The 27390-nt window shown below is 39.5% G+C and overlaps 1 protein-coding gene across 15 annotated transcripts in view; it reads left to right on the top strand.

Annotated features, from left to right (window-relative positions):
- sema6e (sema domain, transmembrane domain (TM), and cytoplasmic domain, (semaphorin) 6E) overlaps nucleotides 1-27390 on the top strand; it is a 260656-nt gene that overhangs the window by 186758 nt on the left and 46508 nt on the right. For 14 of the 15 annotated variants that reach the window (XM_047360704.1, XM_047360694.1, XM_047360697.1 and 11 more), the window contains 2 exons: nucleotides 13641-13718; nucleotides 26650-26708. In XM_047360704.1, coding sequence (XP_047216660.1) covers nucleotides 13641-13718; nucleotides 26650-26708 — 137 coding nt within the window. Of the gene's footprint in view, nucleotides 1-13640; nucleotides 13719-21485; nucleotides 22074-26649; nucleotides 26709-27390 lie in introns of those variants that run through there. The other variant, XM_047360705.1, reaches the window with a different exon arrangement.

Genomic DNA, 27390 nt, shown 5'->3' with positions numbered 1-27390 from the left:
CATTGAAGCTATAGACCGGCCCGCCCGTTCCCCAGACCTGAATCTGATTTAGCACATCCAGGCCTCCATTGGTTAATAAATTTGATTACCATTGATGATTTTTGTGTGATTTTGTTGTCAGCACATTCAATTTTGTCCAGAACAAAGTATTCAATGAGAATATTTCATTCATTCAGATCTAGGATCTGTTATTTGAGTGTTCCCTTTATTTTTTTGGGGCATTGTTGATCAGTAGTGTCCCAAGTCAGTTCTCAAGGGCCGAAGACCTAAATGTTTTATGTGTTTCCTGTTTTTACCACACCAGAACCGAATGAATGGGTCATTAGTAGCCATTTAAATGAGCTGTGCTGGAGCAAGAACACATCTGAAACATGCACCAGCCTTTGAGGACTGGAGTCAGATACCCCTGATATAGATTTTTACCTTAACTCTGGGACTTCCAAAAGGCTGCCAATATTTTCAAATCCAGCATGTTCCAGGACACAGAGGGATTAAAAGCTCAAACAGATGAAAAAGAACATATTTGCTGTAACACAGCTTTATTTGCTTAAAGTGTCACTCACTTACCATGTCAGAGATTCTACATAAATGACAGACATGTTTCTACACTTAATAGAAAATACTGTTTCATTTTTTAAAAGCTTCTTACATCTCTTTGCTTCCTCTGACACCTCAATAGCTCTACCTTAGCACAACTCTGTACTTCACTACCTCCCTCTACTGCATCTTTTTCTGCACTTCCCTCTATGCCTGCATACACTGTCACCTCTGACAAAGCCTGACTAGTGGTCTTCCTTTCTTATCTTACTGTTAGCTTTGATATTAACGGCACTGTTACAGTATATTACAAATTTATTGTTATCGTAATATCAATGAACGCAATATACATATTGCAAAGAACTGCTTGGACTGCAATACGTGTTAGCTAATTCTTTAAGTACCATACAATCAAGCTCTCTATTCTGTAATATACTTCGTGACACTTGTTAATGCAGCATATAACGTTTTTTAAGGCAAAGAGGTGGTAAGGTGGTCAAGTCATTAAGCAACTTCTACTAAGTTGTTTAAATGTCAAAGCAGCAGATGCTGGCCAGAAGTAACTTTTTTAATAACTTGTTTTGATGAAAATTATAAACTTTAATACACTACTTACTTTCTGGGGTCCATGTTTGCTATGAACCCAAAGGAAAAAGGCATCAATATTTTCAAATATTTGTCTATTTATGGCGGGTCATGTCTCTGCAATTACCAGTAATACTGTAAACCGCATGTTCTAATAATATCTTGCAGTGAAAAATGTATTAACATACACCTGGCTGATATCCAAACTGGAAAACAATAAGTCTTCTTCCCTCAGTTGCAACTTCCACACCAAACAGTGTTGTTTCCACGATCTGGGTGATCATAGAGATTGTGGCTACATTTCTGGCTACATCTTGTTTCTAATTTTACGGCAACAATACAAAGATGTCTGTCAGATTTGTTGATATTATTGTTATTAGCGTTGTGAGCTTTTCTTAATAGTTTTTTGGTTTTTGGATCTAGCAACCAATTATGTATTTTGCTACTATGGAAAACAACAAGGACATTTTCTTTTTCTCCAATAATTACCCTGGTCTTTATAGATTCAGTAAATAATGCAGCTAGTAGGTCACTTAGGATTTTTTAGCATACTGCTTGTAGACATATTTTTATTAAGTATAAACACAAAATTAGATTTTTTGTATATTGTTTTCCACATTACGTGGAATGAAATGGGATTTTGTTTAAATTCCAACTTATGCTTTTGAATTGTTTATATTTTATACATTTTGCAGAACACAGAAAAAACACCTATTTCAAATCTATACGATGAAAACCTTAGATTAGTGTTTGTGAATATAACAAAGACAACTGGAGGGAGAGCATTTAAGCAAACAGTCCCTGAAGAGGCACCTAAATACATTATGAAAAGATGTTTTCTGACTCTTTTCTTTCTCAACAAATCTCCATCCCCCACTCTGATACTTTTGGCACTTACTTCTTTACTAACATAACCCCTGCTGGTATATGTAAGCATGTATAGATAGGTATAGGTGTTTTTTTTTTTTTTTTTAAATCAGCTCTTGATGCTGCTTGCTCAGGAGAGTCACAAAGTTTCAAAAGAAAAGTTTCAAAACCTTGAGCAAGTACCTCTTCTACAAACATATACAGCTGGTAAAATAACTATTGAACACATCAATACTCTTCTTAGTAAATTTATTTCTAATATTTATATTGATATAAAATAAAAAAAGTTTTGGTCCATAATTAAATTAGTACACAAAATTATGAAATCTGAAATTAAACAGGAAGTAAAATTTAACCAACTACTAGTGGAAAGGCCTTTTTTGAAAATGAAAACTGGAAGATCTCTCCATGCACTGCTCAGATGTGAATTTGACTCATTCTTCTGTGCAAACTGTCTCGGAATCCTGTAGATTCTGAGGAGTCCTAACAATGGACTCTGATCTTTAGGTCTTTCCATAGATTTTCAATTTGATGGGCCATTTACTGGGCCATTCCTACGACTTTGCATCACATTTTGCACAATATCCCACAGGTTTTTTCTTCAGCAGTGGAGTCTTGCACAGATCAGAACCACTTTAGGATTTCATTGGAAAATCTGTGCCCGCTATTTCCAGGTTGTTCCAGAGCTCTCTGCGAGTGCTCCTCATCTCTTGGATAACTCTGTTGATTGTTCATTTTACTCCTTTGTCAGAAATCGTACAAGCAGCACCTGGCTGTAGCTGGTTGATGGTGATCCAGATTACAGATCCAGGGGTGCTTGCTGGAAGTTCAGAAATGCAGTTGTAATCATTGGCATTTCCATATTTGCTTTTACCAGTCGTATAACTGTGCAGTACTTTGATAGAAAAAAAAACTTTTTTATTGGTCATTGGTTAACATTAAACCAGCTGATTTTGATTTCACATAGCTGCATCAGGAATGCTTTCTAAATACTGACATTTCAGCTGGTTTCTTGGCTTTCTGTACCTGTTTTTCACATCTTTTTCTCCATGTGTACAATACTTATATCCTGTACCATACAATTTCATTACTCATTCATTAATGGATTAATTAGTAAATTTTTGTGGGTTTGGATTACCTGGGTTTTTGCCACCATCTGGTGTGAACTTCATGTTAATAGAAATATTAGAAATGTAAATTTACTCAGAAAATCTTGATTTGCTCAGTACTTATTTTACTCGCTGTATTACATATAACCAACCTCATACCTGTGTGCAACAAGTTACCTGTTAAATCAAGTGCAGTGTTTAAGCGATTCAGACATTTAATTTGCATTCTCTTACAAGGTGGGTTGCTTTCATTGGCTGTAGGAATGAACTAAACTGGACTCACCCTTCTCTACTTTGTTCTAAAAAGATTTATAGATGTGTAAAAACTATCTTAGGACCATTTGTGCAAACTCTGCAAATCTGATGACATTTACATTTTTGACTATTTGGTAGAATCTTTAGGGGAAAAAGAAACATTAGACTGGCTGAATATCAGGGGTTTAACTGATTCACTTTTTCCACAAAAACAGTGTATAGTTATTTTGTCATGATAAAAAATAATAATAATAATGTGACATCACAAAAGAAATCTTTGATATAAAGATAAAAATGTTTTGGCCTGTAGACAAAACATTTCTTATACAACTGCAACTTGACAATTTGGGCAAAAGCTATGGGTTTAAACATACCTTTTCCAGATTAGAAACATGGTTGTCATATGTTTCTAGTGTTTAAAATTGTTTAAAAGAAAAACTGTCACAAAGAAAATGTTAGAAAACAGTACACAACATAATCTTTGAAAGTGTGTTGCCCCAGCTAATGTAGTTGGTTTCAAGTTTCACAATCTATTTTTGGGGTGGTGAGGAATCTTGGCCTCTTGCAACCCCCTCCATCAAAATCAGAGGAGGGGTTTCTGTTTCAGCTTCTTTTGGGAGTGTGTATACCCCCATAGCATGTAAACCCCTCATTGCAAAGGTCTGGAGAAGCTCTTAACAATGTTTAGTCAGAAATTGGTTCCAGCTGATTGGCTGGTAGCCAGCATTGGCTTTTTTAAGATGGAGGAGAGAAGGAAAAGCAGGAATGAGAAGGAGGCAGCTGGGATCTATCTGTTTTTGCCTGCTTACAGTCTGGCTACATCCCCTGATCCTTTTTAGAGACTAGAGCCACAGCACATCTCATGCTTAGATTAGGGGCCCCCATAAGCCACATCAGCAGCAGCCAGGAGGTCAGATTTCTTCTACCATATCCTCTGAAACACACCAATGAATCTGTCTGACTCCAGATCAGATGTATGTCAGGTCTCTCTATTTTCTGCCTCAAATTTTTCTCAATCTTGGCTTGTTGCTCTTTCTCACTCTAGGCAGAATGATCAGGTTTTTTTGTTTTGTTGTTTGTTTGTTTTTTTTATCACCCAGGGTCTTACTGTTGATATTAGGTTTCAGAAAACAATCCTCCATTTCAAGCAGCAGCAGGGAACTGTATGGAATGGGGAATTTTAATAAAAAAAATACAATAAAAAAGGAGAAGAGGCCCCAAACTATGAAAGTTTCCAGACGTTTTTTCAGCTACATTTCCTGTTTGATATGAACTCAATGAACTTGCACCAGTAGTACATACCCTGTTTCGCTTCCATAGTAAGCTGATTGAAAATGTGGATAAGGAGTCACAACATTTCCTAACTTAAAAGAATCCCTAAAAGAGCCAATGAAAATAGGTCAGAGTATTATACTTGAATATAATTCATAATATATATATTTTTAATACAATCAGAGAAAGCTATAATCTGTTTTGTTTCTATAATTATATGCAGCCAAACATTGTCAAATCAGGATTCATCCTTCTCTTCATGCTGGAAGACTTTAGGCCTGTTAGTCTTTAGAGTATAGTCTAATAGCTCTTACATAGAGAAAGTTCTATATTGGTCAGAACTGGGTTAATATCAGGGTTGAACCGCCTAAGTAGATGTCACAACACGTACGAAGAAATTATGAGAGATTATCTTCTGACCTTATTAACAACATATTAACCATTTTTACACACTCCAGGCTCACTTTGTGCCTGAAACATAAAAATTCTGACTAAACAGGCTGCTGTAGGATGGAAAAAACACTTTAAGAATATCCATATTTTCATTTGCAACTTAAGGTGGCTCATTTCCAAATTGCTTTATTTTGTCAGCATTTTCATGTCAGATAAAATGGTCCCAAACCACTTAAATTAGAATTAGCAAACATTTTTAATCAGTGTCTGAACAGCTTCTTTGTTAGGAAAAAAAATTTATAATAACTGCCAGCAAACATGAAGGCAAAAGATGTTTAGACAACTAGGCTTATTCAGGGTTCCTTCGCAGTCACGAAATGTTTTGAATTTGATTTAAGTATTTTGGAAAAAGAAACTGAGGTCTGTAAAAGTATTTGTATTTTGGGCCTTTATTTCTTGTCACATTTTTTCCTTCCTTCCCTTCTTCCTTCCTTCCTTCCTTCCTTCCCTTTGCAGATTCCATATTTAACATTAAGTTTACATTAAGTTCAGGATAGAATTAAAATATTTAATACCGAGCCCGGTGGTGGATACCGGCAGTAAGGGACGCTGTCAAGCTGAAGAAGGAGTCCTATCGGCTGTGGTTGGCTTGTGGGGCTCCTGAGGCGGCTGACGGGTACCGTGGGGCCAAGCGTGCCGCGGCCCGGGCGGTGGCAGAGGCAAAAACTCGGACCTGGGAGGAGTTCGGTGAGGCCATGGAGAAGGACTACCGGTTGGCCCCGAAGCGATTCGTCCGGCGCCTCAGGAGGGGGAAGCAGTACTTCGCCAACACTGTTTACAGTGGGGGTGGGGAGCTGCTGACCTCGACTGGGGACATTATTGGGCGGTGGAAGGAGTACTTCCAGAATCTCCTCAATCCTGCCATCACGCATTCCCTGGTGGAAACAGAGGCTGGGGACTCGGGGTTGGACTCTTTCATCATCCGGGCTGAAGTCACCGAGGTGGTTAAAAAGCTCCACGGTGGCAGGGCTTCTGGGTTGGATGAGATCCGCCCTGAGTACCTCAAGTCTTTGGATGTTGTGGGTCTGTAATGGTTGACACGCCTCTTCGACATTGTGTGGTGGACGGGGACAGTGCCTTTGGATTGGCAGACTGGGGTGGTGGTCCCCATACATAAGAAGGGGGACCGGAGGGTTTGTTCCAACTACAGGGGATCACACTCCTCAGCCTCCCTGGTAAGGCCTACGCCAGGGTATTGGAGAGGAGAGTCCGGCCGATAGTCGAACCCCGGCTTCAGGAGGAGCAGTATGGTTTTCATCCTGGCCGTGGAACACTGGAACAGCTCTATACTCTCTACAGGGTACTCGAGGGTTCATGGGAGTTTGCCCAACCGGTCCACATGTGTTTTGTGGACCTGGAGAAAGCATTCGACTGTGTCCCTCGTGATGCCCTGTGGGGGGTTCTCCAAGAGTATGGAATCGGGGGCCCTTTACTAGGGGCCATCCAATCTCTGTACAAGCGGAGCAGGAGTTTGGTTCGCATTGCCGGCACTAAGTCGGACCTGTTCCCGGTGCATGTTGGACTCCGACAGGGCTGCCCTTTGTCACCGGTCCTGTTCATAACTTTTATGGACAGGATTTCTAGGCGCAGCCAAGAGCCGGAGGGGGTCTGGATTGGGGACCAGAGGATTTCGTCTCTTCTTTTTGCATATGACGTGGTCCTGCTGGCCCCCCCTATCCAAGACCTACAGCATGCGCTGTGGCGGTTTGTGAAACGGCTGGGATGAAGATCAGCTCCTCCAAGTCCAAGCCCATGGTTCTCGACCGGAAAAGGGTGGCTTGTCCTCTTCAGGTTGGAGGGGAGTTCCTGCCTCAAGTGGAGGAGTTTAAGTATCTCGGGGTCTTGTTAACGAGTGAAGGAAGAATAGAGCGGGAGATCGACAGACGGATCGGTGCGGCTGCCACAGTAATGGGGTTGCTGTGCCGGTCCGTTGTGGTGAAGAGAGAGTTGAGCCCAAAAGCAAAGCTCTCGATTTACCGGTCGTCTACGTTCCTACCCTCACTTATGACCATGAACTTTGGGTCATGACCGAAAGAACGAGATCCCGGATACAACCGGCTGAAATGAGCTTCCTCCCTAGGGTGGCCGGGCGCTCCCTTAGAGATAGGGTGAGAAGCTCGGCCATCCGGGAGGGGCTGGGAGTAGAGCCGCTGCTCCTCCACATCAAGAGGAGCCAGTTGAGGTGGCTCGGGCATCTATACCGGATGCCTCCTGGACGCCTTCCTCGGGAGGTGTTCCAGGCACGCCCCACCGGGAGGAGGCCCAGGGGACAACCCAGGACACGCTGGAGGGACTATGTCTCTCGGCTGGCCTGGGAACGCCTTGGGCTCCCCCCGGAGGAGCTGGAGGAGGTGTCTGGGGAGAGGGACGTCTGGGCGTCTCTGCTGAGTCTGCTGCCCCCGCGACCCGGTCCCGGATCAAGCGGAAGACGATGACGATAATGGAATTGTTACATTATGAAAGCACTTAAAAATTAAAGATTAAAATTGTTACAGTACTACAGTGTTTTTCCCAGCAATATTTTCCCAGTGTCATATTAGCTGAATCAGTTTCCAGTAAATCTGAATTTTGTTTTTCTAAAGATTTTTGGCAGCATGAATGTCAGCCGCAGAGAACCTCAGGAGCTAAATAGGTGTTCCTTCTAACTTCAGACTGTACAAACGCACACACACATATGTGTCGTTGTGATAGTGAGACGTAGACAGGTCTTTGGTTTTAAGGAGCAGCATAGGACAAACATAAATCTGTAGTGTCCAAAAACTACACATACAACAGCTGAGAAAAACACAACAAGAAATGACATCACTGTGCTTCTTTTTGCTGAAACTCCAGCTGGCCTTTTCAGACAAGTTGCTTTGGGGCTGTCGTTCAATGCTGTCAGATCGTTGTAAACGAATGCCACTGAAGGAGGGAAGAGAGGCATGATGGAGAGAAATCTGCATATATACCTGATGGCGAGCATATGAATAATTTATTAAAGTAGCACTTCAGTATGCACTGCCACATAATGGCAGTCACACACAGAAAGTCATTTTAGCTTTTCAGTAGTCCTTTATCTGTGAACTGTTAAATTTAAAGAAAACATTTTCTTCTTTTGGTTTAATATTTAGAATTTTTACTTCTGTTTGTTTAGGAGTCAGCATTCACAGTTTAAAAAAGTTAAAGTAAAATACACATAAGTAAAAAGAACTATTCTACTAAAGAGTATCTGTATTCTCGTCATCTTTGTAATACTAGTAAACACCGAGTTTTTATATATATATATCTATCTATATATATATATAGATATAGATGGATGGATGGATAGATGGATAGCAAACTATAATAGCTATGGAACAATATGGGTTAGGGTTAAATTGGGGGTGAGAAGTCATTTGAACGACTGGATACAATTTGTATAGATGGGAGATTTTCAATCTGGATGTTTGGACATTGTGTGTGGTATCCTGCAAGTTTCAGTTTTCAGTCAAGTCATTCATTCTATACATTAAAGCTGCAGTAGGTAACTTTTGTAAAACAGATTTTTTACATATTTGGTAATACTGTCTCTATGTCCTGACAGCAAAGGGACAGATTACTGTGAAAAAAATCAGGCTCCTCTTGCTCCTCCCAGTGGTCCTACTGTCGTTTGCAGAAATACACTATTCCCGGTCAGAAACAACCAGTCAGCCAGGAGGAATGTCAATCACGCTTGTGTGGTGCTCACACCTCTCCCCCACATGCCAGTGTGCTGCAGCTGTGCTAATGGTATGGGCAGGTCATAGTCAATGTAAAACATATCACTGATGCTTCGTCCCAGCCCGTGAATGTGCCATAGCTGTTAATCTGCCATCATCGGTGGCCCTGCTTACTAGCCTGGTCATGACAGGCTCCGGTGTCGAGGGAGGAGCTGTAGCACAGCAGAGAGCAAGGGGAAGGGACCCGTAAGCTGTGATAGTTCAAACTTCCAGGCTAAGTCCGCGGTTTTTTTTTTCAGAACTCCTTACTGTAGCTTTAATGACTTATTTAACATATACAAATTCCAAAAATAGCTTTATTTGCTGATGGTACATACATTTTAGATTCTGGTGAGAATTTACAGGAACTTATGAATACTGCACAGAATTTATTCAAATAAAAATTTTGCATGACAGGAATAAGTTTGAGCAAGATAAAGTTAATGATATTTACTACCAATCTGTACCATAGTATTTCAGGTATGGCCAAAACAAGACATTTTCTGGATACCAAATCAGTCCATAAAATCAGTCCATATTCTGTTTTGTTCACTGATTTTACCATATTTAAATTACTGCATACATATACACTCACTGGCCACTTTTATTAGATATACCTTGCTAGTACCAGGTTGGACCCCCTTTTGCCTTCAGAACTGCCTTAATCCTTCGTAGCATAGATTCAAGAAGGTTCTGGAAACATTCCTCAGAGAGTTTGGTCCATATTGACATGATAGCATCACACAGATGCTGCAGATTTGTCGGCTGCACATCCATGATGTGAATGTCCCGTTCCACCACATCCCAAAGGTGCTCTATTGGATTGAGATCTGGTGAGTCTGGAGGCCATTTGAGTACAGTGAACTCATTGTAATGTTCAAGAAACCAGTCTGAGATGATTTGTGCTTTATGACATGGAGCATTATCCTGCTGGAAGTAACCATCAGAAGATGGGTACACTGTGGTCATAAAGGGATGGACATGGTCAGCAACAATACTCAGGTAGGCTGTTGCGTTGACACGATGCTCAATTGGTACTGAGGGGCCCAAAGTGTGCCAAGAAAATATCCCCCACACCATTACACCACCACCACCAGACTGAACCGTTGATACAAGGCAGGATGGATCCATGCTTTCATGTTGTTGACACCAAATTCTGACCCTACCATCCGAATGTCGCAGCAGAAATCAAGACTCATCAGACCAGGCAACGTTTTTCCAATCTTCTGTTGCCCAATTTTGGCGAGCCTGTGTGAATGGTAGCCTCAGTTTCCTTTTCTTAGCTGACGGTGTGGCACCCGGTATCGTCTTCTGATGCTGTAGCCCATCCGCCTCAAGGTTCGACGTGTTGTACGTTCAGAGATACTCTTCTGCATGTCCTGGTTGTAATGAGTGGTTATTTGAGTTACTTTTGCCTTTCTATCAGCTCAAACCAGTCTGGCCATTCTCCTCTGACCTCTGACATCAACAGGGCATTTGTCCCCACAGATCTGCCGTTCACTGCATATTTTCTCTTTTTCGGACCGTTCTCTGTAAACCCTAGAGATGGTAGTGTGTGAAAATCCCAGTAGATCAGCAGTTTCTGAAATACTCAGACCATCCCATCTGGCACCAACAACCATGCCACGTTCAAAGTCAATTAAATCACCTTTCTTCCCCATTCTGATGCTTGGTTTGAACTGCAGCAGATCGTCTTGACCATGTCTACATGCCTAAATGCATTGAGTTGCTACCATGTGATTGGCTGATTAGAAATTTGCATTAACGAGCAGTTGGACAGGTGTACCTAATAAAGTGGCCGGCGAGTGTGTGTGTGTGTGTGTATATATATATACATATATATATATATATATATATATATATATACACACACTGGCCATGTCATAAAGCACAAATCATCTCAGACTGGTTTCTTGAACATGACAATGTGTTCACTGTACTCAAATGGCCAATAGAGCACCTTTGGGGTGTGGTGGAACGGGAAACAGTACCTCTTTGAATCTATGCCACGAAGGATTAAGGCAGTTCTGAAGGCAAAAAGGGGTCCAACCCGGTACTAGCAAGGTGTACCTAATAAAGTGACCAGTGAGTGTATATATGTAGAGAGAGAGAGAGAGACAGAGCAAAGCAGTCATCACAGTCATCAAAGGTTGGCTATTTTGAAGAATCTAAAATGTAAAAATGTTTAGAGTTCATTCACACTTTTTGTTTACTACATAATTCCATGTGTGTTCATTCATAGTGTTGTTGTCTTTGGTGAGAATCTACAATTTAAATAGTCATGAAAATAAAGAAACTCATTAAGTGAGAAAGTGTATCTGAAACATTTGAGGAATCTGCCAATCTTTTTCTATAATTTTCGCATTAAAGTCTATCATATGAAATTAAAGATCGAGTGAAAAACAATTATTCATTATTTTATTTTAATTTTTTTATACCTGTGTAGTAGTAGCCATTCCAAATTAATCCAGCCAGGCTGGAGGGATGTTCCTTTTTTCAAATGAGTATTTTTGAATTGTTTTGTTTGTTGCTATATTTTTTGTTTTCGAATCAAATATCTGTCAGGTACAAAAAAAGAGAGAATTGTCCAAAATCTTTCCTGCTTTAATTCACTTTATTTTTAGCTTCCAGCTCTAGGCGCAGCAGGGGAATAATAGTTCCTTTCTTGATTTCCTCCTGCTCTGAGCTGACACACTGATATGTTCTCAGTGGGATTCCTCACCAGATTTTACAGGCTGGGGATGAAGATGCACACACAGTGCACAGTCAGTTCAACTGTGCATAAATCATTTCAGACTCTTGAAACAGGCCACCTCGTTAAAACTTATTTAAACTTGACTGCCTCGAAGGTTTCGGTTTGACACAGAAGGAAGCACGTAAGCGTTTTATTGTTTGCCGCCGTTCTTTTGTCACTGTGTACTTTATGCTCATTATGTTGTCGCTGCTGGGTGAATGCCACACTCCTGCAGACAATAACTTGTGCAGCTCTGAAAAATATAGCTCACGCGTTAGCTGTCACCCAACGTTGTTTTGGAGTTTCATAGTGGTACTAAGGCCACAGGATTTATGGAGCTCAAGGTGAGAGAGAATCAAACTAAAAAATAAACTTCTCCTGCAGATTAGAAGAAACGTTTAATCAACAAAAATTAATTATGGATCTGAAAGCAGAAGAAAAGTTCTGAATGTTGTGATTCTGCAGGGATCTTTACTGTGAGGATTGTCACTAATGGCTATTGATTGTGGTTAATGCTGGTGGCTTTAAGGAGAGGAAGTAAACAAGTCAGAGTATTTTTAACTGAATCACAGAACTGATCTACAGCACAGTGGATCACAAGATTGAACAATCTGTGGACTGTAGACATGAGACTCATGCTAAAGCATGTGATGTACTCTTAAAATATGGTCATTCAGAGCTGATCAGTGTACTTCTCTATGGATGATGACAGAACACATTTAGGTAATGTTTCAGGGTTGTATGTGTTGTGGTTGAAAGAAAATAAGAATCAATGAAAATGTAAATCAGCAATTATTTATCTCAATTTTTTCCAATTGAATTTACATATTTGTAAGTTGGGCACTACATTATAAAACCTAAATGCAACCATCGGTTCTCTTTGCTATGGAAATTTACTATATACATTTTCTAATGGACACAATACAGGTTAAATGTTTTATCAACAAAGTTGGGGTCAAAACCTTAGTCTGCCTCAGATTTGTAAGCTAAAAGATGATCACTCATCTCAAGCTCTTTTGAATCTACAAAGTTTGATGTTCTTCACTGTGAGGCACCTGATTTAGTCACTTTTTACTACAAGATATACAGACAATACTGATTTCAGTATATATAAACCTTTTAAGAGATACAAACCAAGATTGAAGTCTGAAAGAGATGTTGAATAAAATAGGTGAATGATAAGTTTCTACAAAACATAACCAAGTCCAGTTTAAAGTTTAATAAATGATCACAATACAGGTGCATTAGAGTAAATTAAAATATCCTCCATATTTATTTTAGTAATTGAATTCAAAAATGGATTTCAAGTTTTTATTTTGGTTAATTTTGATGATAATAAATTACAGCTAAAGCATACAGTCTTTTATACAGCACTCTGGTCACCACAATTTGTTTTAAAAAGGGGTTAGAGAGAAATTTGATTTGAGTTGAGCCAATGAAAACTCAAAATTCAGTTTTTCAGAAAATTTAAATATTACAAAAGACCAATAAAAACAGTTTTTGATACAAAAATGTTGGCCCACTGAAACGTAGACTATTTACTGTAAAGTAGATGCACTCCATACATGTTCAGAGCTTGTCTATTATATGTTGGTGAATGTTTTTATATTTGGAACCATCACTAAACATTAATAGACAGCGTTAATCGCATAAGATTTTCATAATGCATTTCAGAAACATTTCAGAATGTGTGCTCATCCAGTAATAAAAGAATAACTATACTGTAATTAGGTATCACAGTTCTCTACATATCAGTGTTGATTACTTAGTTAATTAATGATCAGGTAAATAGTTAAGGTGCCTGTGTTTTTTCTGTTTAACATGTTAATTGGCTAAATAAACAATGCAGTAATGACAGTCTTGTAATGTAAGGTTGGTTAGAAGGACACTGAATTTTTAGGTGCCAGGCTGCACAAGGCTGGAGAAACTCCTGTTTTCCAGCCTTCATTAGGGCAGAGCTGAAGAGGGTGATAGGTGTTGTTTGGTTGGCTTGGTGGCAGGGTAGTGTCTCATTACCAGGCTAACATCCAACGAACTTAGTGTTCTTCACACTCGATGGTCTCCTCATTTCCTTCTGCCACTAACAAACCGTCTCCTGTGTCTGTTATGCAGAAGCTGTTTGTCGTCACAGGACCCTTACTGCATTTGGCTCAAGTCAGGCAGCTGTGTCACAGTCTCACCTGGACTCAAGTAAGTCACACACACAAGCACACAGTTAGTGCTAATAGATGTTTTATACTTGTAACAGGGGAGGGCAATGCAATCATCAGGTGATGATTGACCTTCTTAGCTATCATTACTTCATTACTTTAGAGCGCATGTCAAAACCTGTCCAAGCAATTTAACCATTTGTGGTGCTCAGAAGTGCTAATACAGTATATTATAAGAGTCAGCAGCTAATGCAGTCTGTTTTCTAAAGCAAATGTAAGAAAATAATGAACGTACCCAGGACTTTTGTTCCTAAGCATGTATATTTGGATTAGCTTTAATTCTGACATGGTTCACATTAGTGTATCTTTCAAAATAGAAGTGTTTTTTTCACTGGACGTTTTAGAATTTATTTAATATACAGTACCCTCCACAGTTATTATAATCCCTGGTAAAGATAATACCAGGGAAAGCCTTAAAATATATTTGCAATTGAAATACTACAATCTTGCAAATAATAAAAAAAACCCTCTGAAAGCATTTTTGTCTGAGAGGAACAATATCCTATGTCAAGAAAAACATTTTCAAACACTATCAGAAGGTGCACATTTATTGGCAACTCTACCCTTTTCTGTAAAAAAACAAATGCAACTGAAACAGTTTTGTGATTTATACTTTACTTCTTTAACAAGATCAGTGTCAAGGAAGTTTAAAGAGTAATCTATGACTTCTTGTTTTCCTGGGGATATGTAACACAGTGGTCCGTTTCTCATATCCACCCTTTAAAATGGGAAAAACAAGAGAACTTGCTATTCACATAAGGCAGAAATGTGATGATCTTCAAAAGTCCATGTTTGACAAATATGTGGAAAAGTACCTAATGTTAACTGTTTGGTATGGTGAAAGATCTGCGATGCTGTGTCATTGTTCCTCTTCCCAAACAGACCCTGGGAACCTCGCTATAGATATCATGGTCTCATAAACTGCTTAAAGTACCAAGAGTTTTAAAATAAAAATCTGTTGGCCTCCACCAGTAAGTGAAAGATAATTAATTTATATGTATGAAATAAATAATTTTAAAGGTTTTTACACATCTTTATTATTGGTGTCTTTAATTGTAGAATAATTGCTGTATGTCAGCACAGAGAGTTACTTTTTTTGTGAAAAAATGCAGTACCTTTACATTGGAAAGCAAAGATTTTGTGATCCGGAGTTTGAAAATGTAAAACCTGACGGTTTTTATTCTGTTAATGTTGCAACAGTAATTTTCTTCCAGACATGATTTATTGTCTTTAATAATAAATGTCTGAAGATCAAAAGTTTGTAGACTTGCTTCTTAATCAGGCTCTCGAGCAGGATGTGGCAGTAGTTAATTATTTTCTGGTCTGAGTGTTAATAAGTGGTGAGATCGGTCTCTGAGGTGTTTGATTGGTCTGATATCAGGCACAGTCATATAAAGACATTATTAGATTTGTAACTTGAAGCATCAAAGGGTAGATTTGCAACAAGTCAATAATGTGCAGCCAAGCAAATGGAGAAGCAATAAATTTCACATCTCCTCTCGCTCCTCCAATGAGTTGTTCCGCGTTGCACAGATGCTCATTTAATCTGGTCTGAAGACATGCTCTAAATAATCAATAGCTAATCTAGAACTGGACAAGTGGACAACAGTAACATGATGAATACTTGATCCCCACTTTCTACACAGATATTTGGTTGGTCCAGTTTCACTGTCGTTGAGCATCATTCTTGTTTGTTGACAAGGGGTTGCTGGGTGTGAATTCTGTCAAAGTGAAGATGCAGGGCACATGTTGTTGTTTTTTATAGATACACTTATAAACAAACTTCTAAACGTCTGAGCAGGTGGAGCAGCTGAAGGACGTGAAGGGCAAAAGAAATGAGTTAGCTCTGATGGTAGATTAGCACAACAAAGTGGAGCATTTCAAATGACCCATCATGACATTTGCAGGGAGCTTTTTGTGCTATTTATACCTTTAATTCAATTCAATTCAAAGATACTTTATTGATCCCCGAGGGGAAATGAGAATTCCAGTACAACCCATCCAAACATACATCATGACACAAGACAAGGGGGGGACGGGTCACCGAGGCTTTGCTGCCCACTCACAGGCGCTGTGATGCCACGTGCATCACAGTTCTGTTCATTGTTTTAATACTAAACATGCTGAATAGCATTCGGAGTGAAAAAATACTTAGTTCAAAGCTAAAAATGTATACATGTAATTTCCTTGGTTTCACATTTTATCTCTAATAGACTGAAAACTATAGCACTGACTGTTAGTAGTGGTACACCCTGGACCTGAACAGGTCACCAGTCTGTCACTGGGCAACACAGAGCCACAGAGGCCAAACAACCATACACAGCAACACACACACACACACACACACTCAATAATGGCATTTTAGATAGACTAATTAACCTAACATGCATGTTTTTAAACTGTGGGTGAAGGCTAGAATTTCTGAATAGAACCCATGCATGCACGGGCAGAGCGTGCCAAATCCCACAGAGAGGCCTTGGCTGGGATTCAAACCCATGCCCTTCTTGCTGCGATGCAACAGTGCTAAACACTGTGCCACAATCCAGCCCCCCTGGAAAAGTGTGCACATTTGAAATGAGAAATGTGATGTTACCTTAATACTTATAATACTAATAAGAGCTGTAACTGGTTCACCTACGCTGCAGCTGTATGCAGCCTGTGTTAAACTTATAGGAGGTCATCAGTTTTAACTAAGTAAAACTCTTCGTGCTACTTCGTTGGATCAGAGTTCATTATTTGTTTGTGTGATATCAAGGTTGTTTTGTTGCATCAAGGATGGTGCAACATAAGTTGGTAATTTATATGTAAAAATTTCAAATAGTAGCATTGTGGTTCATATTTAGAAAGTACCACTGTATTGAACAGGTTAATTATTCTCTACCTCAACTTCCCTCTCCCTTTTTAAAACCTGTTCCATAAAGTATGAAGTGAGTTTTGGCTGTATCACGTTTCAGTTTCTAAGCAGTGTGCTGCCCTGTCTAGCAAAATCTGGATGGAAGATGGATGGGTGGTTTTACCTACAGATGGATGCACTAAAGGGTGGAGGAAGGGGGCAGTTAAAAGTGCTATTTTCTTGTTCTGATCAGCAAGGACGGTGTATGCCTGTGTGGTTGATGTACAACCTCCTGCTAAATCACTGCACCGGGGGTTTTTACTGTCTTTCCTCCTAGGTGTAGTGGTTGTAAACTGCTGCTGCCGACTGACATGACTGCATGCATGACCGTCACACACAGAGTCGGAGTAGGAGAGGGCGACTTCCAGCATCAGACGGTTTCCAATAGATTATTTTGAAGGCGGAAAATGTGCCGACCTGGAATTATTGCATATCTTCTGCTTGGGCACTCAGATATATTACATTCTCTGGACTCTCATAGAAAGGGGCTAATGGATTTGTTTTTTCCACTGTATGTTTCTCTGTGCACTCTGATATTTACACACTTGAAATATATTTGGTCTTTTGCTATTATTAATATTATTGTTCATCTGAATGAAAAAAAACTAACTAGTCATACTTTGATAACATTGTTGGTCATCATCTGTTACGTGTTTGAGTCATTCACCTGTTGGCCTTGTATAACAGAATGTCTCACTTGTTTTTATCACCCTTTCAGGACAGACACTTTATGGGAGGCAAGCACCCCTCAGAACAAACATTATCTTGCAGAACTTGGAACCACTTTTGCTTGGTGTCATTCCTATTTTTTTTCTCTGCCTCTTTATTGCACCAGTCATAATTTGCAGTTTCACAAGTCCCAAAAATTTTACACTTGTAATTTGCAGATTTGTGTAATTGGGCTGTAATTGGATATTTGTATAGTGAACTGTCTGGTACGGACGTGACTTGCGGTGAAGAATAGACCAATCAAAGACATTCATTGTTCTCATTCAATAAATTACATCATGTTTTTATAAATTTTGTAAAGTTCTGAACGAGAACATAAGTAGATTATGATGTTATCTTAAGCACTCCACACCAAACTAATACAAGGTGGGCTGTTAATGACTACATCTAAAAGATTAGCTTAAAGACCCACCTGCTTGTTTTTCATCCGCAGGGCGCAGAGCAGAAACAGATAAGGCATGTGTAATGGTCGAATGGTTTAATTGTGAAAATGTCAAACCATTTATATACAGGTCCTTCTCAAAATATTAGCATATTGTGATAAAGTTCATTATTTTCTATAATGTAATGATGAAAATTTAACATTCATATATTTTAGATTCATTGCACACTAACTGAAATATTTCAGGTCTTTTATTGTCTTAATATGGATGATTTTGGCATACAGTTCATGAAAACCCAAAATTCCTATCTCACAAAATTAGCATATTTCATCCGACCAATAAAAGAAAAGTGTTTTTAATACAAAAAACGTCAACCTTCAAATAGTCATGTACAGTTATGCACTCAATACTTGGTCGGGAATCCTTTGGCAGAAATGACTGCTTCAATGCGGCGTGGCATGGAGGCAATCAGCCTGTGGCACTGCTGAGGTCTTATGGAGGCCCAGGATGCTTCGATAGCGGCCTTTAGCTCATCCAGAGTTTTGGGTCTTGAGTCTCTCAACGTTCTCTTCACAATATCCCACAGATTCTCTATGGGGTTCAGGTCAGGAGAGTTGGCAGGCCAATTGAGCACAGTGATACCATGGTCAGTAAACCATTTACCAGTGGTTTTGGCACTGTGAGCAGGTGCCAGGTCGTGCTGAAAAATGAAATCTTCATCTCCATAAAGCTTTTCAGCAGATGGAAGCATGAAGTGCTCCAAAATCTCCTGATAGCTAGCTGCATTGACCCTGCCCTTGATAAAACACAGTGGACCAACACCAGCAGCTGACACGGCACCCCAGACCATCACTGACTGTGGGTACTTGACACTGGACTTCTGGCATTTTGGCATTTCCTTCTCCCCAGTCTTCCTCCAGACTCTGGCACCTTGATTTCCGAATGACATGCAGAATTTGCTTTCATCCGAAAAAAGTACTTTGGACCACTGAGCAACAGTCCAGTGCTGCTTCTCTGTAGCCCAGGTCTTGGGAATGTGGCACCTGTAGCCCATTTCCTGCACACACCTGTGCACGGTGGCTCTGGATGTTTCTACTCCAGACTCAGTCCACTGCTTCTGCAGGTCCCCCAAGGTCTGGAATCGGCCCTTCTCCACAATCTTCCTCAGGGTCCGGTCACCTCTTCTCGTTGTGCAGCGTTTTCTGCCACACTTTTTCCTTCCCACAGACTTCCCACTGAGGTGCCTTGATACAGCACTCTGGGAACAGCCTATTCGTTCAGAAATTTCTTTCTGTGTCTTACCCTCTTGCTTGAGGGTGTCAATAGTGGCCTTCTGGACAGCAGTCAGGTCGGCAGTCTTACCCATGATTGGGGTTTTGAGTGATGAACCAGGCTGGGAGTTTTAAAGGCCTCAGGAATCTTTTGCAGGTGTTTAGAGTTAACTCGTTGATTCAGATGATTAGGTTCATAGCTCGTTTAGAGACCCTTTTAATGATATGCTAATTTTGTGAGATAGGAATTTTGGGTTTTCATGAGCTGTATGCCAAAATCATCTGTATTAAGACAATAAAAGACCTGAAATATGTCAGTTAGTGTGCAATGAATCTAAAATATATGAATGTTAAATTTTCATCATGACATTATGGAAAATAATGAACTTTATCACAATATGCTAATATTTTGAGAAGGACCAGTATTTATTTAATGTTCTTGTTGTCAAATGTAATTTCATCTACTAGTGGCAGCTCACTGCACACCTAACATACCTTGCAGTGGATGATAGTTTGATAAACATCAATAAATATGCCACCAATTACTGCTGTACTTGACAAGCACCACCTAGTGTTCAAACTGTATCAGAGCAGGTGTGCGTTTTGAACATATTTACGCTATTTATTTAGTCACATCAGGAGAATTTGATCAATACTGTATTGATTTTTATTTTGAATGAAATCGATACCAAATTTTGTTCAAAATAGATTATCATGTCTTGCTATACTTAGCCTACTAACATAGTGGCTCCTTGTTGGAAAAGCTAGTTTATATTTCTATCCCTGTATTTCTGAAGGTTACTTATTGTTTAAAAGAAGTGATATTAAACCCTAGGCTGCACGGTGGCGCAGTTGGTAGCACTGTTGCCTTGCAGCAAGACGGTCCTGTGTTCAATTCCCGGCCGGGAGTCTTTCTGCATGGAGTTTACATGTTCTCCCCGTGCATGCGTGGGTTCTCACCGTGTACTCCGGCTTCCTCCCACAGTCCAAAGATATGCCTGTTAGGTTAATTGGTCACTCTAAATTGCCCTTAGGTGTATGAATGAGTGTGTGCATGGTTGCTTGTGTGTTGGCCTGCGATGGACTGGCTTCCTGTCTAGGGTGTACCCCGCCTCTCGCCCATAGACTGCTGGAGATGGACACCAGCTCCCCGCGACCCACTACGGAATAAGCGGCAGAAAATGACTGACTGATATTAAACCCAGCATTTGTTTTCCTTTCAATTTGCTGTTGAACACCTCCACCTAAAAAGAACAGAACAATATAGGTACCATGCCATAACCTGGGTGTACCATTGCACTCCTACTGATTGAATCAATGGAGTTCTCAGTTTGCTTACTTATTTTACCAGATGCTGGTAGGGGAATTTTCATTTCTTTTTTTAAATAATCAGGTGAACTCAAAGCACTTTTCCAGTGAAGAAACTAATCTGATCTCTTTTAAAGGGTCATTTAAATAAAATAAACTGAATGTAAAGAAGCATCTTAAATGTGTAGGAGGAAATAACTGAACTTTGAATTGGGGATTAAAATTTTGGCTTATTGGTTAGCATTTAAAGAACAAATTATCTCTCAAATGAAGGGTTTTGTGACTGTTGCTGAATTATCCTCTGAAGTGCAGCAAGATGTCCTCTAGACATAGAAGTGCACATGTGGCTTCACGCTAGCAGGGCCCGCAGAATTACTTGCCGAAATTTGATTTATGAGCTGCATTTAGTGCGCAAGACAAAGCCATGCTGGAATCCAGTTGACCAGAACCTTAGAGAGATCAGCCAAAAAGAAATATTGTCCAAACTCAACAACAGCATCAGATTTCTACTAGAAATCTAAAGAGAGAAAGCAGTATTCACAGAAAGCATAACGAAGAGGAAAAAGAAGTAGATACCGGAGCAAAGTTAAGGAGTTCAGCAAAAGACGTAAAGACATTAATATTTTATCATAGAGAAAGGAAGAAGTAAGGCTTCGGGGTGTCAGTGAAAGGGGTGGGATTTAAGAACAGCTGTTTTTTATTTTGGGTTTTTAAATTTGAGAGAAAAAACAAATCTGTCTACTGTAACTGAATGTGGCACTTCGAAAAAAAAATCTGATTTTAGACTTGCATGAAGGAATATATTTTAGTTTTATCACTGAAATTGAGAAATAGCTGGTAAAAAAGGAGGAAGGGAAAGAGCATCATAAATAATGATAAGAATAGCGATGAAAAGAGAGAAAGATGAGGTGATGTGAATCAGGTATCAGCAAAACCCACAGTTGAATTTGAAGAATCTCAAAGTCATCCACCTCCTGGTACTCACTCTTTTCACGGACCATCAGTCCTTTTTTTTCCTGGCTTCCTGCCTATCTAGAGCAGGCATACATATTAATGGCTGATTTGTGGTGGCTCAAAATGATAAAGAAGAAAGAACAGAAAGATTTCACATTGAAAGATTGTGGCTGAACATCTCTGCTTTCCTTCCTTTTCTGGATGTTTAGTGTCGTGTCATCCATAATGCATTCGACAAAGTCCCTGCCACCAAAGCATTACACTGAAATAAAAGACAACCAGGCAGGTGGATGGAAACAGATCCAGGAACGGCGAAGCACATCAGCTGTGTGGTGGAGGTGGAAACATCTTTCTTTTAAAAGTCTTCTTGGATTAGTGTATTTTACATTAAATACATGAAAGCTGACTGATTTAGTTTCCTAACTACTTTCTAATATTCATACACAGGTTTTCATATTCAACAAAGAACCAATTTCTTAGCAAAAATTACGCTTTTTAGCCAGCCTGTTGTATAATATTTTGAAAGCTACAAGCGATTACCATACCTGCTTGTAAAAAGTGTAACTCTGATTAATGTAAATTAATGGAAGGGTGTGTGTTTTAGTTGTGGATTATTACTTCATTGTTCTTTTGAGTGCTTACGCTAGGGCAGTGTGCACATTCTAAGCTAAAAACAAAACTGTCCCTTTATGCAAATAAGACAAAATTTGATGCAGTTTTGATTCTAAATAATGATTAGAACACTAATAATAATAAAGACAAATGTGTAAATGTATAAATAAAGATATTATATTTTATGTATTTATTTGAATGATTTATGTACAACTAATCCCAAAATGCTTCATACCTTTGCAATGTTTAATTAATTATGTTATTCAATCAAGACTTTGGGTTCTGATAGGAGAGATAATAATCCAATATGAAAGGAGTATCATTTTTTTGAAAACAGCATGTCTAAAGCTGTTATAGACTTCCTGGTGAATAGAAGCGCAATAACAAACCAGTGCATGTCAAGGTTAGACTCTGAGAGATTGAAATATTACCGTTCAATACAAGCTACAAGTAAGAGTTCAATGGTCAGTTTACTGCATAAAACATCCACAACAAAGAACAGAAAGGTAAAGTGACTCTTACTTAGAACAAAGAATGGAACATAAAAATGAGGAATATTGTAAATTTTGAATGTGTATTGTATGTGTAAATAGATGTCAGCTAGTGGACTGCTACCGCTTCCTTGCTCAAATAGTCAGATATAAATTGACCAAAACATTGATTGTACAAAATGACATTGTACAAATGGAATAGACAACAGGAGGAAATCTTAGGCAATTAGCAAGACACACTCAATAAAGGAGTGGTTCTGCAGGTGGGGACCACAGACCACTTCTCAGTAGCTATGCTTTCTGGCTGATGTTTTGGTCACTTTTGGATGTTGGTGGTGCTTTCACACTCGTGGTAGCATGAGACGGACTCTGTTTGCTGTGTCGGTCAGCGTATTGTCCAGAGCCTGGAGGCGATACCAGGAGACAGGCCAGTACACCAGGAGACGTGGAGGAGGCCGTAGGAGGGCAACAACCCAGCAGCAGGACCGCTACCTCCGCCTTTGTGCAAGGAGGAACAGGAGGAGCACTGCCAGAGCCCTGCAAAATGACCTCCAGCAGGCCACAAATGTGCATGTGTCTGCACAAACGGTTAGAAACCGATTCCATTAGGATGGTATGATGGCCCGACGTCCACAAATGGGGGTTGTGCTCACAGCCCAATACCGTGCAGGACGCTTGGCATTTGCCAGAGAACACCAGGATTGGCAAATTTGCCACTGGTGGCCTGTGCTCTTCTCAGATGAAAGCAGGTTCACACTGAGCACATGACAGACGTGACAGAGTCTGGAGACACCGTGGAGAGCAATCTGCTGCCTGCAACATCCTTCAGCATGACCCGTTTGGCACTGGGTCAGTAACTGTGTGGGTTGGCATTTCTTCGCAGGGCCGCACGGCCCTCCACGTGCTCGCCAGAGGTAGCCTGACTGCCATTAGGTACCGAGATGAGATCCTCAGACCCCTTGTGAGACTATATGCTGGTGCGGTTGAACCTGGGCTCCTCCTAATGCAGGACAATGCTAGACCTCATGTGGCTGGAGTGTGTCAGCAGTTCCTGCAAGATGAAGACATTGAAGCTATGGACTGGCCTGCCCGTTCCCCAGACCTGAATCTGATTGAGCACATCTGGGACATCATGTCTCACTCCATCCACCAACGTCACGTTGCACCACAGACTGTCCAGGAGTTGGCGGATGCTGTAGTCCAGGTCTGGGAGGAGATCCCTCAGGAGACCATCCACCGTCTCATCAGGAGCATGCCCAGGCGTTGTAGGGAGGTCATACAGGCACGTGGAGGCCACACACAATACTGAGCCTCATTTTGACTTGTTTTAAGGACATTACATCAAAGTTGGATCAGCCTGTAGTGTGTTTTTCCACTTTAATTTTGTGTGTGACTCCAAATCCAGGTCTCCATTGGTTAATAAATTTGACTTCCATTGATGATTTTTGTGTGATTTTGTTGTCAGCACATTTAACTTTGTACAGAACAAAGTATTCAATGAGAATATTTCATTCATTCAGATCTAGTATGTGTTATTTGAGTGTTCCCTTTATTTTTTTGAGCATTGTATTATTACCACTGGTACCTAGAGAGTCTGTAATGGGACCAGCTAAAGAGTGGAGCCTAAACAGGGGCAACTGGTTTCTACTTTGAAGTGGTTAGGGTTGACTTAAATAGAACAAATTAATTACCTTTGTGTTCAGCTGCTTTCTATCTGTTCATGAGGGTAAATTATTGCCAACCAGTCTGGTCTTTATTCTCCTAACATGAAGGGAACATGTTTTTGCACAAAATATCACAACTCTGTTTACAAATATTGATATAATATACTGTCTACTAAAACTTGCCCCTATTGACTGTGATGTGCAGCGTTAATCAAGTTCGCAAAGGTTGCGTTTTTTATTCCCCAAACTATTATGCTTAAATGTAAAACTAAAAAGAGCCTGACCTAAGATATGTTCATTTTTAGAAGGTTGACTCAAAGGAACATGTTTTGTGTAGTACATCAAACGGCAGAAATGTTTTAGCATACAGCTGGCTCTCTGGTTTTTGAAACCAAACCATCTTTTAGAACTTTTTAATAATTTGCTGTAGAACCAGCCCTTGTTTAGGAGTGATCCCCTTTGGTAGAAAAAGTTATCAATTTTGTATTTTTCCATCAAACACTTGCTCTGACATTGTTTGACTGCCAACATGGTGGCATATAAGGAATGAGTTAAAACATAAGGCTGTTTTTTGTTTGTTTTGACTTTTTTTTGTGGTTTGAGTTGTTTTAGATGATAGAGCCCTGATACTCTATCTGTTAGCTTTTTTGGCCCATTAAAATTACACTCTGGTTCTGCAAACCTTCCCTGACTGCTATCTACTTCAGGCAGGACCCTACTGGAATCAGGAACTGTCACTTTAATTTAAAAATGACAGCAAATAAAACCTACAGGTTCCTCCTCTTCTCTCTCTGCTGTGCCGCCTCTCATACTGTCAAGATAAAATCACAGTTTGATTATAACAGTTTTTCAGGCTCTGGTCCATAAGGTGTGTTTGTTAGAGTATGATTGGCTGATCAGACTGCTGAAGTCTCTTCACCTGATCAGTGATATATTTGAGGCAGTTTATTTTCTTTGTCCTTTCCTATGCTTTGTTCTTATTTCTCCCGTTTTTGGAACTTGGATTGTAAAAAGGTTGTTTTTTTTTCTCCCATGCTGGAGTGCATTTTTCAGAAATAGGCCTTGTGTCTGTGTAGAATTGCTAATTATAGGTGAATGCTAAAAAAATCAGATGTATTTTGTGATCAGGTTATATAACATACTAATTGGTTTGTTAGAGGGGGGTTGTGCATGGATGCTTATACAAAGTGGGTATTGGATCATTACACTTGGGCTTGTGCTGTTTATGGGTCTGTGTTTGTTTTATTTTGGTTCAATGCACAGTGTGGGAGGATTACTGGCATCGGTGGGAAACTCACCACGGTTAAAGGCGCTCGACTCAATCTCATTACTCAGCCATCGAGCCAACGAGTCTGGATGAGCCGTCAATTTCTAACGGACGTAAAAGCGAAAGATGCAGCGTTTATATGAGGAAGAACAGCGTAAAAATTGGAGGCTCTTTTTAATCAGCTAAGCAGAAAGCTGCCGATTGGGCTTTCTGTTCAGTTTGGAACAGTTCAGGGAGGTGAATTAGAGAGGTGGATTTGGCTCCATCAACATGAAAAAAGCAAAAATTTCCCAGTGAAAGTTTTTTTTTTTATTTAGATGATGAAGCTTCATGGAAGTATGTCTAGGTTTCTGAGTTTTTACATAATATTCAAACCAAAGGAAAACTGGCTAAAAGAGTAAGCAGGTGGGTGGTCATATTTATTTATTTATTTATTTGTATTTCATTTATTTGATTTATTTTATAGCAAAAAGGAAAAAGCAAATGCTTGATTAGTCTAACAGTCATTGAACACATCTTTGTTTGTTTTAGTATTATTATAATTTTCATGCTTTTGCTGATTAAGTTGATCAAAAACAACATCTTATTAATCTTTCCAAAAACTACTAAGGAGGTTTTGGTAGCAAAGCTCCTGTTTTGGTGCATTTGTTTCTTGTTTATTTTCCTTATACCCTCCATAAGTCATCCATATGGATATATTTTCAACTCTCTGTATAATCTCCTGATGCCATTAACAGCAGGAGTCTCAGGAGAAGGAAGAACACCTCCATAAATATCACTGGTAAATGACAGGTTTTTGTGTCTGTGGCTCTGAATCAACACACTTCTCTCTGCACTATTTTTCTCTGACACTCCACAATCACACACTGAAGCCATCATTGCAGAGCACAGAAACTGTAGGTGCCGATTTTACCAGCGGTAGCCTTGATGCAGCCACAGAAAGTGCTGTGTACACATATACTGGGAAATAACTAGCTGGGGTTCAAGGAATAAGTCACCCGAGAAAACTACTACCTCTCACAAATAAAGTTCTATAATCTGCTAAATGTTACGCAGTTTATGGCATGCAACCTTGTAGAAAAATTGAATACCAGATTTCCCCTTCATTCCTTCATGCCCCTGTTTCCCCGTCAACAGAAAAACTCTGACCTTCACCAGACACAAAACAAATTAAATTGTAAAGTTGTGCACTTACCTCCTCATCCCCAAACAGTCCTCAGAGCAAAATCAATTTTGTAGAGGTGCTTTGTTAGAGAAGGACATAGCAGAGAAATGGTTTGATGCAAATTTACTGACAAGTTTCTTTGGTACTGTTTTGTGTGTGTCTGTGTGTCTTCAGGGGCGGGTTTGAACAGGACGTGGAGAACGGCTACCATCAGCAACCTGATACCTGTCACGGTGAGATGGAAACCCTTTCTTAAGTCTTAATGCAAACAGATTTGGCAGCAGGTTTTTGAACGATAATGTTAAAGTTGCATCAAGGTTGCTCTACATAGGAAGTCGTTGATGCAGAACTTCCTGTTGAAATAATTAGGACTTGGGCTCTTTGGGCCTTTTATGACGATACCTCAGCACACCCATTTCCATGAAAATTCTTCAAAATCCCGACTATCGGTGTTTGTGCATTGATCACAGTAAGCTGATCATACTGAGGCTTTGAAGCCAGAAGTTGTTTTTTATGTTTTATAAGTGTCACTGCAACTGTCCCAAACACACCAAAAGGATGTCAAATTCCTTTAGGTGTGTTTTATAGCCTCAGCTGCTTAATTTTGCTTTAACTCTTCAAACGGTGGTCTTAATATGAACTCCTATCCTTAACCAGCTGCTGCTTGCCAAGTCCTCCTAATGGATTAATGTAAAACCATATATACATAGTTATATATATATATGTATATGTATATATGTATATATATATATATATGTATATATATATATATATATATATATATATGTATATGTGTATATATGTATATGTATATATGTATATATATATATATGTATATATATATATATGTATATATATATATATATGTATATATATATATATATATATGTATATACATATACATACATATATATA

The sequence above is a fragment of the Girardinichthys multiradiatus genome, chromosome 3 (genome assembly GCF_021462225.1).
Source record: "Girardinichthys multiradiatus isolate DD_20200921_A chromosome 3, DD_fGirMul_XY1, whole genome shotgun sequence".
Taxonomy (NCBI): domain Eukaryota; kingdom Metazoa; phylum Chordata; class Actinopteri; order Cyprinodontiformes; family Goodeidae; genus Girardinichthys; species Girardinichthys multiradiatus.
The sequence above is the reverse complement of the archived record's forward strand: the minus strand, read 5'-3'. Positions and strand labels throughout refer to the sequence as shown.